General features: G+C 41.8%; 1 protein-coding gene across 3 annotated transcripts in view; it reads left to right on the top strand.

Annotated features, from left to right (window-relative positions):
• Positions 1–15607, top strand: part of TRIM23 (tripartite motif containing 23) — a 33633-nt gene that overhangs the window by 2711 nt on the left and 15315 nt on the right. For 2 of the 3 annotated variants that reach the window (XM_089312813.1, XM_051853708.3), the window contains 5 exons: positions 2396–2558; positions 4658–4779; positions 10194–10472; positions 11053–11235; positions 13034–13249. In XM_089312813.1, the coding sequence (XP_089168939.1) occupies positions 2396–2558; positions 4658–4779; positions 10194–10472; positions 11053–11235; positions 13034–13249 (963 nt within the window). The remainder of the gene's footprint in view (positions 1–2395; positions 2559–4657; positions 4780–10193; positions 10473–11052; positions 11236–13033; positions 13250–15607) is intronic. The other variant, XM_051853709.3, reaches the window with a different exon arrangement.

Genomic DNA, 15607 nt, shown 5'->3' with positions numbered 1-15607 from the left:
TATTTGAAAGACAGAGTTACAGAGAGAGGTAGAGCCAGAGAGAGAGAGGTCTTCCATCTGCTGGTTCACTCCCCAGATGACCGCAATGGCCAGAGCTAAGCTGATCTGAAGCCAGGAGCCAGGAGCCTCTTCCAGGTCTCCCACATGGGTGCAGTGCCCCAAGGACTTGGGCCATCTTCTACTGCTTTCCCAGGCCATCGCAGAGAGCTGGATCAGAAGTGGAGCACCTGGGACTCAAACTGGCACACATATGGATGCTGATGCTGCGGGCCAGGGCTTTAACCTGCTGCGCCACAGTGCCGACCCCAAGCAAAGTTTTAATTTTATTCTTTTGAGGTTATTGTCAGAAATAAATTTAACATGCAGTATTCAATAATGAGAGCATTTATTAAAATCTTAGATTTATTTTATACTGCCTAATTCTATTGTGAATATCTTTTCTGTATTAAATTTGATGAAGTGGAGCTTTTGTCTTCCTTTTTAAAACGATGTAGACTACCAATGCAAAGAAGTGGTCATCAAAGAGGAGGTACTTTTCTCTGAAGGGAAGAGAGAACTTCTTGGAAAGAGAGAGAGAGGGAGATAGGGAGGGAGGGAGAGAGAGGGAGAGAATGGTTTTTACTTCCTTTTGTGGATTGTGTTACATTTAAGTTTCTTTTGAAGCATGCTGCAAGGCAATTATGCATTATCAGTTTGTTTACAATAAATGATATTTGCATCTCAAGCATAAAGTGCAAGTTATTTGCAGAGTTTGAAATTATAATGGATGTAGTTAATTTCCAACTGGGTTGTCTGTTTTTAACCTTGTTTTGTGTGTTTGACAGTGGAGAATTGAATTGTCTTTAAGCTTTTATTTAGTTAGATTTTATTTGTATAAGCACATAGGTGCTTGGTATTTGGAAAATCCTGTACCTGAGAGCTTTTTGGTCTAACAGGGAAACAGTTGAGTTCCAGGCTTAGATCTGGCCTAGCCTTGGCTATTGCTGCCGTTTGGGGCGTGAACCAAGAGATGGAAGATCTCTCTCTCCTTTTTCTCCTCTCTCTCTCTCTCTCTGTAACTCTGCCTTTCAAGGATAATAAATAACTTTAAAAAGAGAGTAAACTATAAATGTGGATGTTTTGTTGATATCAAAAAGTTGTTTTCTTAGATCCTTACATTTTTTAAATTGCCATTCTAGTCTTAAACTTTTGTTGCTAAGTAGCAAAGACCTTTTATTTTTCACTTTCCTTTATATTGGAAAAGTATGAACACTGCATTTTTTTTATTTGACAGGTAGAGTTATAGACAGTGAGATAGAGACAAAGGTCTTCCTTCCGTTGGTTCACTCCCCACATGGCTGCCATGGCCGGCACTGAGCGGATCCGAAGCCAGGAGCCAGGTGCTTCTTCCTGGTCTCCCATGAGGGTGCCGGGGCCCAAGCACTTGGGCCATCCTCCACTGCCCTCTGGCTGTATTGCATGATTATTGAAAACTTTTTAAATAAACACAATTGCCTTGTCCAGTTTTGTTGTAAAGTGGCAGCTTAAGGTGCATTGTTGATATGCTTTATGATATATATTTGGTACGTGTGATAAAATGAAGCTTTAAAAAAAGATAAAAATAGGGGCCAGCGCTATGGCGCAGTGGGTTAGCACCCTGGCCTGAAGTACCGGCATCTCAAATGGGCCCGGTTGGAGACCGGGCTGCTCCACTTCCGATCCAGCTCTCCGCTATGGCCTGGGATAGCAGTGGAGGATGGCCCAAGTCCTTGGGCCCCTGCACCTGTGTGTGAAACCCCGAAAGAAGCTCCTGGCTCCTGGCTTTGGATCAGCGCAGCTGCAGCCATTGTGGCCAATTGGGGAGTGAACCATCGGATGGAAGACCTCTTTCTCTCTCTCTCTCTCTCTCTCTCTCTGCCTCTGCCCTCTCTGTGTAACTCTGACTTTCAAATAAATACATAAATCTTTAAAATAAAAAAAGATAAAAATGATGTTAATTACAACATTATCTTGGTGTCTAACAGTCTTCAGGGGGCTTTCGGTATGACGTGCTTTTGGCAGGGTCTGTTCAGATGGAATGACTAAAAAGTGATTTAAGGTTTTACGGCTTCAACAGTTTTTCATGGAAGATTAAAAGTAATAGGAATGATTCAGTCTATGAGAGTACTTCAAGTTGATGGAAAATGGAACTGAAAGATAGCTTTATTTTGTGTGAAATTTTATTGAAATCCATGCATGGTTTTTTTTCATAATATACATTTTTCTATTAACTTTTTTGAAGATCCATTGCATGGGTTTCTAAATTTGTGCCCCCAAATAAATGTTTAATCCCATTTTTCCATTGACTTTTATTTAAACCTAAAATATGTATGTTTTTAACATTGTTTAAAGAGCACGTTTCCTTTGCAAATGTTAGGTGCTGGAGTGTGGAGTTTGTGAAGATGTCTTTTCCTTACAAGGAGACAAAGTACCTCGCCTTCTGCTGTGCGGCCACACTGTCTGTCACGACTGCCTCACCCGCCTCCCTCTTCATGGGAGAGCAATCCGCTGCCCGTTTGATCGCCAAGTAACAGAACTCGGTGGGGAAATTATTTGGATTTAAGGCAGAAACTTATTCATGTAATGCAGATGCCTTAGAAAATAATTTGTTTCTACTTAATTTTTAAAATTATAAAAGGTTCAGAAAAGTCTGAGTTTCTATTAAGATCAATGGTCTTCTAAACATAAACTAACCCACTCTGAATTTATTCAGAGCTCATGAAGAGTTTTATGGTACCTAATAAAAACTTGTGCCCCTCAAATAAGAATATAGATCACAGAGGAATTTGCCTGAAGCCATTAATAAAACAAAATTAATACAATATTAATATTGATAAACATTGATGTTTACCATAAGTACATAAATATTAATATGTTAATTAATAAAACATTATTAAAATAATATGTTCTTTACAAATTAAGCCAAGAATGAAAATACAGAAAATTCATTTCAGTCTTAGCATGTTTTTATTTAATAATATAAGAGAAATAATATTACAGACAGAAGTATCTATTGTTACGATAACTATTTTCTGTTAAAATTAGTTTAAAGGCATCACAGATTTTTTTCAGTTTCCTGCATACTTTTTTTAAGATTTTTATTTATTTATTTGAGAGATAGAGTTACAGACAGAGAGGGAAAGACAAAGAGAAAGGTCTTCCATCCCCTGGTTCACTCCCCAAATGCCAGCAACATCCAGAACTGGGCTGATCCAAAGCCAGGAGCCAAGAGCTCCTTCCGGGTCTCCCACACGGGTGCAGGGGCCCAAGCACTTGGGCCATCTTTACTGCTTTCCCAGGCCATTAACAGAGAGCTGGATCAGAAGAGGGGCAGCCAGAACATGAAACGGTACCCGTATAGGATGCTGGCACTGCAGGCAGAGGCTTAGCCTACTATGCCATAGCGCTGGAGATACAGATTTGGAAATAGTAACATTAACATTTGAATAATTATTTTATAGACACAATATGAATTCTCTGAGTTTATACCTTTTCTTTTGGAAGTTTTCTCCAGAATAACAAGTTTATTATCTTTTTTTCCAGGTCAGTAGCACTATTGAAAACTGTTTTAATATGTAAATAGTATATGTCAAGTGGAAAACAATACAGACAATTTACCCATACACAGATAAAGTTAGTTTTAAAATACAGAGAAACATGTTTTAAAATGTTTTCTTCTAGGGAAAGAATAGATTTCTTAAGTTTTTGGTGGTCTTTAATGTATGTATGAGTCTGTTTGCTAGATACTTAATATAGGACAGTGATAGTATTATTATAGATAGCTTTAACTTAATGTTAATCAAAAAGCAGGCTTAGGGAAGGTGTCAGTATTTTGAGGTTCTTTTATTTGACTAGTATGTTATATATTATACATATATCATACTACTTTTTTATATAATACTATAGCTACAGAAATGACAATGTTTTGCAAATGGAGGATAGAACCTTTCTTTTATCTTTTTGGAGTACTGTACCTTTTTTACATGAATACTGACATATAGAGTGTTAACCATCCTCATTGTTTAAGTGAGAAATTTATGTCAGGGCATGATTAGCTATATCTTATCTTGAGATCAAACATGACTGCTATCACATCAAAATGGATAGAAATTGTAATTACTATAACTTGTATGTTAGATTTTTACTGTGATTCTAGCTTTGTAATACATGTTAGTGACTACTGATGTAGTTGGAAGTCATTCTTTTAAAAAAATTGCTTTAGAGTCCCCCATGTGAGTGCAGAGGCCCAAGCATTTGGGCTGTCTTCCTCTGCCCACCCCAGGCCGTTAGCAGGGAGCTGGATCAGAAGTGGAGCAAGGGGGACCCGAACCAGCACCCACATGAGATATTTGTGTGCTGTGCTGTAGATGGTGGCTTAACCCTCTATGCCACAATGCCAGCCCCATTCTTCTGCTTTTTTTTTGTAAGTGAGCATTAAAAATAAATAAATAAACAAGAATAAAAAAAGAAAGCATTAACAGGCAATTTTTCTGGCCTAAAAAGAAAATGGAAATACTGGATTTTACAAATTTGACATTATTAATGACTAAACTATAAGATGTGAAAATTGCTTTGAGGTTAGATATAGAGTGATTAATATTCCATTTTTTTAGATTTAGTTTTTTTTTTCTATTTCTAGGCGATTCTGGAGTCTGGGGATTGAAAAAAAATTTTGCTTTATTGGAGCTCTTGGAACGACTGCAGAATGGACATATTGGTCAGTATGGAGCAGCAGAAGAAGCCATTGGGATATCTGGAGAGGTATTGATTGAACTTGGTGAAATATTTGTTGTGAACATGAATTTTTCTTTGAATTAAAAATTTTTGCCATTATTAAACAATATTACCTCATTTGCTTCAACAGGTAGATTTCTAGAAACACAACTTTTCATTACATTACAGTTCTGAAGGCAGTATCTTTCCCAACAGAACAGAACTAAAACTGAAACTTGAATTATTTGAATTGAATTTAAAAAAAAAAAACATTTATTTATTTGAGAGGCAGAGTTACAGACAGAGGGAGAGACAGGAAGTTCTTCACTCCTCTGGTTCACTCCATAAATGACCACAACGGCCAGAGTTGGGCTGATCTGAAGCCAGGATTCAGGAGTTTCTTCTGGGTCTCCCATGTGGGTGCAGGGCCCCAAGGACTTGGGCCATCTTCCATTGCTTTCCCAGGCCGTTCACAGACAGATGGATAAGAAGAGGAGCAGCTGGGATGTGAACTGGCACCCATATGAGATACTGGCACCACAGGCGGAAGCCTAACATAGCATGCCACAGTGCCAACCTTTGAATTGAATTCTTTGAAGATAACTAAGACTAACATATTTTTTGTGTGAAATTTTTCTCCTTTTCGTAATTTAATTCTACCCATGGATAAAGTGAAAAAGAGTAAGAAGGTGATAGAAGAGTAAAAAGGTTGTGTCAGCTACAGTGGAGCAGAGAAAGCAAAAGTGGTCAAAAATAAAGCACCACAAAAGAAAGAGAAACTCCCACCAGAGGCCTTTTAATGTTAAGACAAAATCCCCTGCCCCTGCCCCCCCCCCCTTTATTTAAAGATTTACGTATTTTATTTGAAAGGCAGAATTAGAGAATCTTCCATTTGAGGGTTCACTCCTCAAATGACTGTAATGGCTGGAGCTGGGCCAGGCAGAAGCCAGCACCTGAAACTCCATCTGATCTCCCATGTGGGTGGCAAGATTCTAAGCACTTGAGCCATCTCTCACTGCTTTCCCAGGTGCATTAACAGGGAGTTGGATCAGAAATGAAACAGCTGGTACTCAAGCTGGTGCCCATATGGGATGCCAGTATTGCAGGTGGTAGCTTGCCAGCCCCAAGGCAAAGTCCCCTTAAGTAGCAATAGCCTCTGAGGAAATTATTACTAAATATATTCAAGAATTATGTGTAGACATATTCTCTTTGTGCAGACAAGCAGATGTCTACTAACTACTAGAAAAAATTCACTAGCATTGCATTTTAACAATGTTAAAATACATTTTTAGCACTTAAGGAATTGTCCGCATACCTTATATAGTACAAGATGTGTCGCTCCCCCTCTTCATGGAGGAACGACACAGGACCCTGCGCTGTTCTTTCGTCTGCTCGGCCCTCCCCGGGTTTGCTGCTGGTTCTTCCCGGGTTGGCTACTATCCCTTCCACCTCCGTGGAAGGGCAGTTCCCCCTGGCCACATTCCCCACTTCCGCAGGGGAGCGGCACACTGCCGGCCGGCTCTCTTGGGGGCTGCACAGGTGTTCCCCTTAGATGTTCCCCTTAGATGTTCCTGGTGCATGCCGTCTCTCTCCTCCTTTATAGTCCTCCTCTGCCAATCCCAACTCGGCTGCCCACACGCCGAGTACGCTGCTCTCCTCCAATCAGGAGCAGGTCCTACAGTTTATTAGTTGAACTGGAGGCAGCTGTGCGGAAGCTGTTTACTTCTCTCCCAGCGCCATATTGTGGGAGAGCAGATACATAGAATAAGTCTTAATTCCAGTAACTTAGTCCAGTCCGGATGCTCCCCACAGATCCCCCTTTCTTTTTATTTTTGGCGTTGATACGCGCCTGTCTTCGGTGTCCCGCGGCACACACTCTGCTCTACTTGCTAGAGTTGCCACAGGCTCTTACAAGTCCTATCAATCAGGAAAACCGAATCCGGGTCCTCTCTTCGCCATTGTGAGGAGGTTTTTAGGCGCTGATGCGTGCCTGTGTTCGGTGCCCTGCAGCGCATGCTCTGCTCTGCCCGCAGGGGCTTACAAAACCTATCAGGCAAACCGAATCCAAGCCTTCTCATTGCCGTATTGTGGGGGAGACTTATTAGTGTTGGTTTGTGCCTATCTTCGGTGACCTGCAGCTCATGCTTTGGTCGAGCTGCTTGCTGGTGCTTACCGCCTTAAATCAGGCAGACCGAATCCAAGCCTCCTAATTGTTGCATTGTGGGGAAGCTTTACTGATGTTAATTCGTGCCTGTCTTCGGTGACCTGCGGCGCATAAGCTGCTAGCCGCCGCAGGTGCTCATCGTGCTCATCGCCTCACTTAATCAGGCAGACCGAATCCAAGCTCTCACATTGCAGCGCTGTAGGGAGGCCTTTCTATTTCTCTATTTCTCTATCTCCGGGCATTCCTATTTCTCCCATTTTACTTCTGTCTTCCAGCATTCCTATTTCTCTCACTTTGCTTCTAAACTTCTATTTCTCTTATCCCTGCAGCTTCTCGGCAGCTTCCCGGTTGAGCCGCTTCAGCCCGCGCCTCTTTCATCTGCGCAGCTTCCCGGCTTTGCGCGGCTTGGCTTCGCGCGCTCCGCGGTCTCCACGCCTTCGCGTCTGCACCACGGCCTCGCGCCAGCCCCGTTCCCTATCTATTCACGCCCCGTGCTCTCTCTGCACGCGGCGGCTTCCGCGAGTAACACAGCGTAGCTTACGTGTCCGCCACTAGCATTCAATCTAAGTTCCCCGGGCTAGCCTGGCGAATTCAACCCAGCGTACGTCTCCGCCCCACGGTTTGGCTTCCCGTCCTTTGCTCCCCGGGCTAATCAGACGGATCCCAACCAGGCTCATGTTTCAGCTTCTGGTTTCAACTTTTCGCCCCCTATTCCCGGGCTAACTTGAGAATCCCAAAGTGGCTTTCGTGTCTGCCTTGGCCTGCCCCCCACGGCTTCAATTTCCCTAACATTTTTCTCTACCCGGTATGTTTCCCCAAACTTTCCTCCAACGATATTCCTCCCTCATTTCTCCTGGCCTCTCCCCACAGTCCGCGTCCGAGTCTGTTTGTTCTAGCTTTCACTTTCGCTTTCGCCCTTAGAGATTTCTCCCAGCTTCCCCCTGTAGTCCGTATCTGAATCTATGCCTAGGCTTTCAATAGCTTCTTCCGGCACCCTTTTCATCCGGCTTTTCCCTAGGCTGTTTGCTAGTCTCTCTCTCCGGTATTTTCCCAGTTCTTCCCGTTTCTTCCCTCTTAAGTTTGCTATCCGACCTAGGTTTCCTAATCCGAGTCATTTCTTCCCTCCTAAGTTTCATATCCGTCCTAGGTTTCCTATCCGAGTCACGGCACCATTTTGTCGCTCCCCCTCTTCGTGGAGGAACGACACAGGACCCTGCGCTGTTCTTTCGTCTGCTCGGCCCTCCCCGGGTTTGCTGCTGGTTCTTCCCGGGTTGGCTACTATCCCTTCCACCTCCGTGGAAGGGCAGTTCCCCCTGGCCACATTCCCCACTTCCGCAGGGGAGCGGCACACCGCCGGCCGGTTCTCTCGGGGGCTGCACGGGTTCCCTTAGATGTTCCCCATAGATGTTCCTGGTGCATGCCGTCTCTCTCCTCCTTTATAGTCCTCCTCCGCCAATCCTAACTCGGCTGCCCACACGCCGAGTACGCTGCTCTCCTCCAATCAGGAGCAAGTCCTACAGTTTATTAGTTGAACTGGAGGCAGCTGTGCGGAAGCTGTTTACTTCTCTCCCAGCGCCATATTGTGGGAGAGCAGATACATAGAATAAGTCTTAATTCCAGTAACTTAGTCCAGTCCGGATGCTCCCCACAAGATGTGGCTTGCTTAGGCTGTTCTAGATAGGAGAATATTTGTATTAAGTGATTATCAGTGATTTTGGTGACTGACTTTAAAGTCAAGTATTTTGTATCAAAGAAAAAAAGTTAGATTTCTATTTTCCTTCTACTAGATTAATTCTTAACATTAAAGTGAGTCAGTGAAATGAATTTCAAACTGAAGCACTCCTTTTTCTATGATTTTTGCAGTCTTCCATATTATTTTTTTTAATCTTTATTTTAAAAGGCTTTGAGTGTCATTTGAGGTTTGCTTTGTAGATTTCAGGTCTGGATAACAGAAGATGTGGATTTTTTGTTACAAATATACATTTCTTATAAACAAAGCTTGCCAATTTGGGATTTTTTTTGTTTAATGTGATAATGAACACAGCACCATTGATGTATTTTCTAATTTTTATTCCTGGAAAAATGTATAGTACATTTAGTTAAAAGCCTTCTAATTATGTCCTTTTAGTATTCAGTCAAAGTTTTCAAATCATTATTGAGTTTGACATAACAATTTTTTACCCACTTGAAATGCTTTTTAGAAAATTAGAACTAATATTTAGATGCATATATGGTGTTCTATTATTAATTATTTTTATTTGCTGAGATCAGTGGTTTCCAACCATGTATGTATGATAGACTCATCTGTGGAGCTGCTAGAATATACTTGTGTATATTTACAAAAAAAATACACAGGTCCATGCTTCACCTATAGGCTGTTGAAATAATGTCCCAATTTGGAACCTGTACATCTGTGTTTTTAAAACCTTTACAGATGACTTGGATGTATACTCCCAGGATAAATAGAATAGTATTGATGTGGTTTTTTTTTATTTTTTATTTTTTTTATTTTTTGACAGGCAGAGTGGACAGTGAGAGAAAGAGACAGAGAGAAAGGTCTTCCTTTGCTGTTGGTTCACCCTCCAATGGCCACCGTGGCCGGCGCGCTGCGGCCGGCGCACCTCGCTGATCTGATGGCAGGAGCCAGGTACTTATCCTGGTCTCCCATGGGGTGCAGGGCCCAAGTACTTGGGCCATCCTCCACTGCACTCCCTGGCCACAGCAGAGAGCTAGCCTGGAAGAGGGGCAACCGGGACAGAATCCAGCGCCCCGACCGGGACTAGAACCCGGTGTGCCGGCGCCACAAGGTGGAGCATTAGCCTAGTGAGCCGCAGCGCCGGCCTGATGTGGTTTTCCTTCCTATCCATCATCATGACAAGTAATACTTATACTTACATCATGGAGATATATTTAATGTCAGATTTTTTTTTTAATCTTAAAAAAACTTTAACCTTTCTGTGGTCTAGTTTCTTGTGTGTAAAGTGAGGATATTTGATGGAAGAGATCTGTGCTGACTGTACTGTACTGACTATGATATTTATGAGAATATGTGATGGACTATTTTTGGACTCAAATTCATAATAGGTATTGGTAATCTATCCTGGAAATAGCTTCTCGCTTACCTGTAGAAATGAATGCTTTCTTAGATGAGTGACTAATGACTCTTGTACATAATTATCAGTATATTTTCATGTAAAAGTCTGATTTGTTAAAAAAGATCATGGGCTTTTGTATTTTAAAATCTGTCATGTTATAATGATTGAATTCAGTTTTAAGACATTACTTTTTTGTTTGTCAGAGCATTATTCGTTGTGATGAAGATGAAGCTCATGTTGCATCTGTATACTGCACTGTGTGTGCAACTCACTTGTGCTCAGAGTGTTCCCAAGGTACTCATTCTACAAAGACTTTAGCAAAGCACAGGCGAGTGCCTCTAGCTGATAAACCTCATGAGAAAACCATGTGCTCGCAGCACCAGGTGCATGCCATTGAGTTTGTTTGTTTGGAAGAAGGTTGTCAAAGTAGCCCACTCATGTGCTGTGTCTGCAAAGAATATGGAAAGCACCAAGGTCACAAGGTATGAATCTAATTAAACTGAATGACTAGCTAGTTTACCAGCCCACCATTTGTTTTCATCTACCTGGATCTTTATCCTAAAAGTAGAGGTTGAAGAAGAGATAAGGGAGGAATGTGTTAGGCTTTGCAGTATATAAAGAAATGAGAGCTCTTTATTTCTGAATGTCAGAAAAATGTCAGAGGCCTCATGATTCTTTCTCTACTGAGAAATAGCTTTCTAGCAAGAAGGAAAAATTCTCTTCTTTGAGTTTGTGTTTTCATAATGTACTGGGTTGTTTTGTCAGTATGTAAGTTTATTGATGAACATTTCTTATAGTATAATTTTAGAGATTATCTCTAGGTTTCTTGTTTAGTGATAGATGGACTTCCGAATTTTAAATTATGTGCAGGAAAGTTTTCTTTTTTAATGAAGGAGTTAAAATGAATTCATATTGTTTAACTTCTTATATACATTTCTAAATGTGTTATAAAGGCCACTTGAGACTGATCTTTTTTGTTTTAATAGAAAGGTCTTAAATAATTTTTTAGTATCATTGGCCAATGCTGTGAGTTTTTTCCTATGGTTTTGTTGCATTTTATAGCATTCAGTACTGGAACCAGAAGCTAATCAGATTCGAGCATCAATTTTAGATATGGCTCACTGCATACGGACGTTCACTGAAGAAATAGCAGATTATTCCAGAAAACTAGTTGGAATTGTCCAGCACATTGAAGGTGGAGAACAAATAGTTGAAGATGGAATTGCAATGGCTCACACAGAACATGTATGGATTTCTTTCTTCCCCCTTTCCTTATCCTTTTTTGTTCACACCTTTCCATTTTCTAGTAAGTATTTATTGAACAGCTAACGTGAATTCCGTACTGCATCAGTCACTGGAAATAAGTTTTAAAAAAAACCTGTTTTAATGGAATGTGTAATTCATCATGGAAGAAAGAGTGTTTCAAGTGTGGTAACTGTTTTGTGGGTGGGAACTACAGGGTTCCTTGGCATGTATAACAAGGGCAACAATTTTTGTGTGTCAGGGAAAGCTTCCTAGAAGTGATTCTGAACTGAAATTTGCAGGAATGCAGTCAAGAGGAAGAGCAGGATAGGAGTGAGTTGCTCTGGAGAGGAACAGTATATATATATATATTGTTTTTTAAATTTTATTTATTTTTTTATTTTTTTATTTTATTATTTTTGACAGGCAGAGTGGACAGTGAGAGAGAGAGACAGAGAGAGAAAGGTCTTCCTTTGCCGTTGGTTCACCCTCCAATGGCCGCCGCTGCAGCCGGCGCACCGCACTGATCCGATGGCAGGAACCAGGATCCAGGTGCTTTTCCTGGTCTCCCATGGGGTGCAGGGCCCAAGCACCTGGGCCATCCTCCACTGCACTCCCTGGCCATAGCAGAGAGCTGGCCTGGAAGAGGGGCAACCAGGACAGAATCCGGCGCCCCAACCGGGACTAGAACCCGGTGTGCCGGCGCCGCAAGGTGGAGGATTAGCCTATTGAGCCACGGCGCCGGCCTGAGGAACAGTATATTAAAATGCCTGGAAGTGAGGGTTAGGCTTCCTGTTAAAACTTAAGTTCACTGTGATTGGAACTTTTGAGTATTGAATGGAGCATGGTAAGAAGAGTTTGGAGAATTAAAGACTAAATCATCCATGATTTTGTCAGCCATATTGAAGGGTTCAGAACTTAGCTTAAGGGCAATGATGAGCCCCTGAAGATTTGACATAGAAATGGCACAATCATATCTGTATAAAGAAAGGTTGCTCTGAAATGTAGAAGATGAAGTGGAGGAGCAACAAGATTGGAAGCATGAAGATGTTGAAATGCCTAGTTCAAAAGTGCTTCTGTCCTATGATACTATGGTAGTGAAAATGGACAGAAGTACATGGATTTGAGACTTTAAAGAAGTCATATATATATATAAAATATGCATATGATATATATTTTAAATATTTATTTTTATTTATTTGAAAGATAGAGTTACAGAGAAAGCAGAAGAGAGAGAAAGAACATTCATTTACTGGTTCACTCCCCAAATGGCTGCAACGGCCTGGTCTGGGCCAGGCCAAAGCCAGGAGCCAGGAGCTTCTTCCTGATCTCCCACATGAGTGCAGGGGCCCAAGCAGTAGGGCCATCTTCCACTGCCTTCGCAGGCACATTAACAGGGAGTTGAGTTGGAAGTGGAGCAGCTGGTCTCGAACCTGCTGTGCAGCAATGGTGGCTCCTTAAAGAAGTTTTAAAGAATTTGCCAAGGGATGAGTTGTAGTACATTAAAGAGAGATGTTAAGGTTAACTCCAGTTGTTTTTATTTCAACAACCTGGAGGATGGAAATGCCATTTACTGAGATGAAAGTAACTAGGGTTTGGGGATAGATTAGGTGTAACATTTTGCTGGAGATGCCATTTGTGAATACTTGGATGTCCACAGTCTATAGTTAAGGAGAAAAATCTAACATGGAGATTGAAAACTTGGAATTTTTGAGGGTATAGATGGTATGTAACTTTTTTCATCATTTCAGTTATAAAATCTTTGTTAACATTAAAGTTGTTGAAAATTGTATTTCTTTAGGTACCAGGTACTGCAGAGAATGCTCGATCATGTGTCCGAGCTTATTTTTCTGATCTACATGAAACTCTGTGTCGACAAGAAGAAATGGCTCTAAGTGTTGTTGATGCCCATGTTCGTGAAAAGCTAATTTGGCTCAGGCAGCAACAAGAAGATATGACTATTTTGTTGTCTCAGGTTTCAACAGCCTGCCTCCATTGTGAAAAGACTTTACAGCAGGTAGGTAGGTAGGTTAAATGTCGTTAGGCTCTTTGTTGTGACATTAAGTAGATAATTACAGAAACTACACACTAGTCTGTTTTGTTGATTTAGTGTGTTCTGTCCCGTGCATTAACGTTGTGCTTAGGACATGATCTCTAATTTGAAATTGCTACACCAGCCACATCAGCATCCTTTCCTTCAGTACCTTCCTCCCATAACGTTACGGATTCCAGAAGCCCTCAGGCTTCATTTCATTCTTCAGTGCTGCCAAGCCCTTTCTTACTTTTCATGTCAGGTGTATACTCTTCTTTCTGCTTGGAGTGCCTCTGTCTTTTCATTTTCTCTCTTTCTCTCTCTCTTTCTCTCTTTCTCTCTCTCTCTGTCTTTCTCTCTCTCTTTCTCTCTTTCTCTCTTTCTTTCTCTCTTTCTCTGTCTCTTTCTCTTTCTTTCTCTTTCTCTTTCTCTCTTTCTCTTTCTCTCTTTTTCTTTTCTTTTCTTTTCTTTTCTTTTCTTTTCTTTTCTTTTCTTTTCTTTTCTTTTCTTTTCTTTTCTTTTCCCTCCCTCCCTCCCTCCCTCCCTCTCTCTCTCTCTTTCTTTCTTTCTCTCTCTCTTTCTTTCTTTCTCTCTTTCTCTCTTTCTCTCTTTCTCTCTTTCTTTCTTTCTTTCTTTCTTTCTTTCTTTCTTTCTTTCTTTCTTTCTTTCTTTCAGGCAGAGTTAGACAGTGAGAGAGACAGAGAGAAAGGTCTTCCTTTTTCCGTTGGTTCACCCTTCAATGGCCGCTGTGCCCGGCGCACTGCACTGATCCGAAGCCGGGATCCAGGTGCTTCTCTTGGTCTCCCATGTGGGTGCAGGGCCCAAGCACTTGGGCCATCCTCCACTGCACTCCCAGGCCACAGCAGAGAGCTGGCCTGGAAGAGGGGCAACTGGGACAGAATCCGGTGCCCCGACCGGGACTAGAACCCCGGGTGCCGGAGCTGCAGGAGGAGGATTAGCCTAGTGAGCTGTGGCACTGGCCGCCTCTGTCTTTTCTGATAGTGGAAATCCTAATCCTTCAAGGTCTAGCACAAATGTTTGCTGTTCTTTGTAACTTTTCTTTCTTGTTTTTTTCTTTTAATTATTTAAAAATTTATTTGAGGGGTGGACACTGAGACACAGCTCCTGCTTGGGATCACCTGTATCCCATATCAGAGGCCCTGGGACCAGTCCTGTCTGCGTTTTTCATCTGGCTTCCTGCTCATGCACAACCTGAGAGGCCCCAGCACTTGAGACCCTGCCATGCATGTGGGAGACATGAATGTTGTTCTGGCTCTTGCCTCTGGCCTAGCCCAGTCCAGGCTGTTGCGGGCATTTGGGGACTGAACCAGCGGATGAAAGTTTACTCTCTCTCTCTTTCTGTCAGATAAAAGTTAATAAAAAATAAATATATAAAACTTTAAAGAATTATTTGAAAGACAGAATTACAAAGAAAGAGATTTCCTATCTGCTGGTTCACTCCCCAAACGCCTGCACTAACTTGCCACGAGTCCGTTCTCCCACGTGGTGCTAGGGACCTTACCACTTGTGCTATCACATGCTGTTTTCTGGAGTTTGCAGTAGCAGGAAGCTGGAGTTAGAGACAGAGTGGGGTTTTAGTTGCAAGCACTCTGACATGGGGTACTGGTGTCCCACTGTACCAAATGCCTGCTTCCTACCTTGTTCTTTCACTGGGTACCTCTCCAGCATATGCTACTCTGTTCTAATTCAGCGGTTCTTAACTTCGGTGTAACGATAAATCTGTGTTTCATAATGGTTGAAGTATTGTAAGACTTTGTTACAAATTTGCAGATGATTTAATAATTTTTTAATTCACTGATTTTTTAAATTGATAAATAGTAATTGTGGACACATATGGGATACCATGTGATATTTAAATATGTGCATATAATATGCAGTGTATAATGTGCATATATATCAGCTCCATTTATCAAGTCTTTGTTTTGGGGACTCTCAAAATCCTATCTCCTAGCTATGTGACTATACAATTATTGTTGTAAGCCATACTTAGGACATTAGAAGTTCTTCCTCCTATCCAGCTGTATCCATGTGCTCTTTTTTTAAAGATTTATCTATTTATTTGAGAGGCAGAGTTATAGAGAGAAGGAAAGGCAGAGAGAAAGGTCTTCTCTTTGCTGGTTCACTCCCCAAATGGCCACAATGGCTAGAGGTAAGTTGATCTGGAGTCAGGAGCTTCCTCTGGGTCTCCTCTGTGGCTGCAGGAGCCCAAGAACTTGGACCATCTTTTGGTGATTTCCTAGGCCATTACCAGGGAGCTGAATCGGAAGTGGAGCAGCTGGGATTTGAACTGGCATCCATATGGAATGCCGGCACTGCAGGCGG

Source organism: Oryctolagus cuniculus, chromosome 14, assembly GCF_051225735.1.
Source record: "Oryctolagus cuniculus isolate XC-2025 breed Fujian yellow rabbit chromosome 14, ASM5122573v1, whole genome shotgun sequence".
Lineage (NCBI taxonomy): Eukaryota > Metazoa > Chordata > Mammalia > Lagomorpha > Leporidae > Oryctolagus > Oryctolagus cuniculus.
This window is presented reverse-complemented; position numbering and strand designations above follow the sequence as displayed.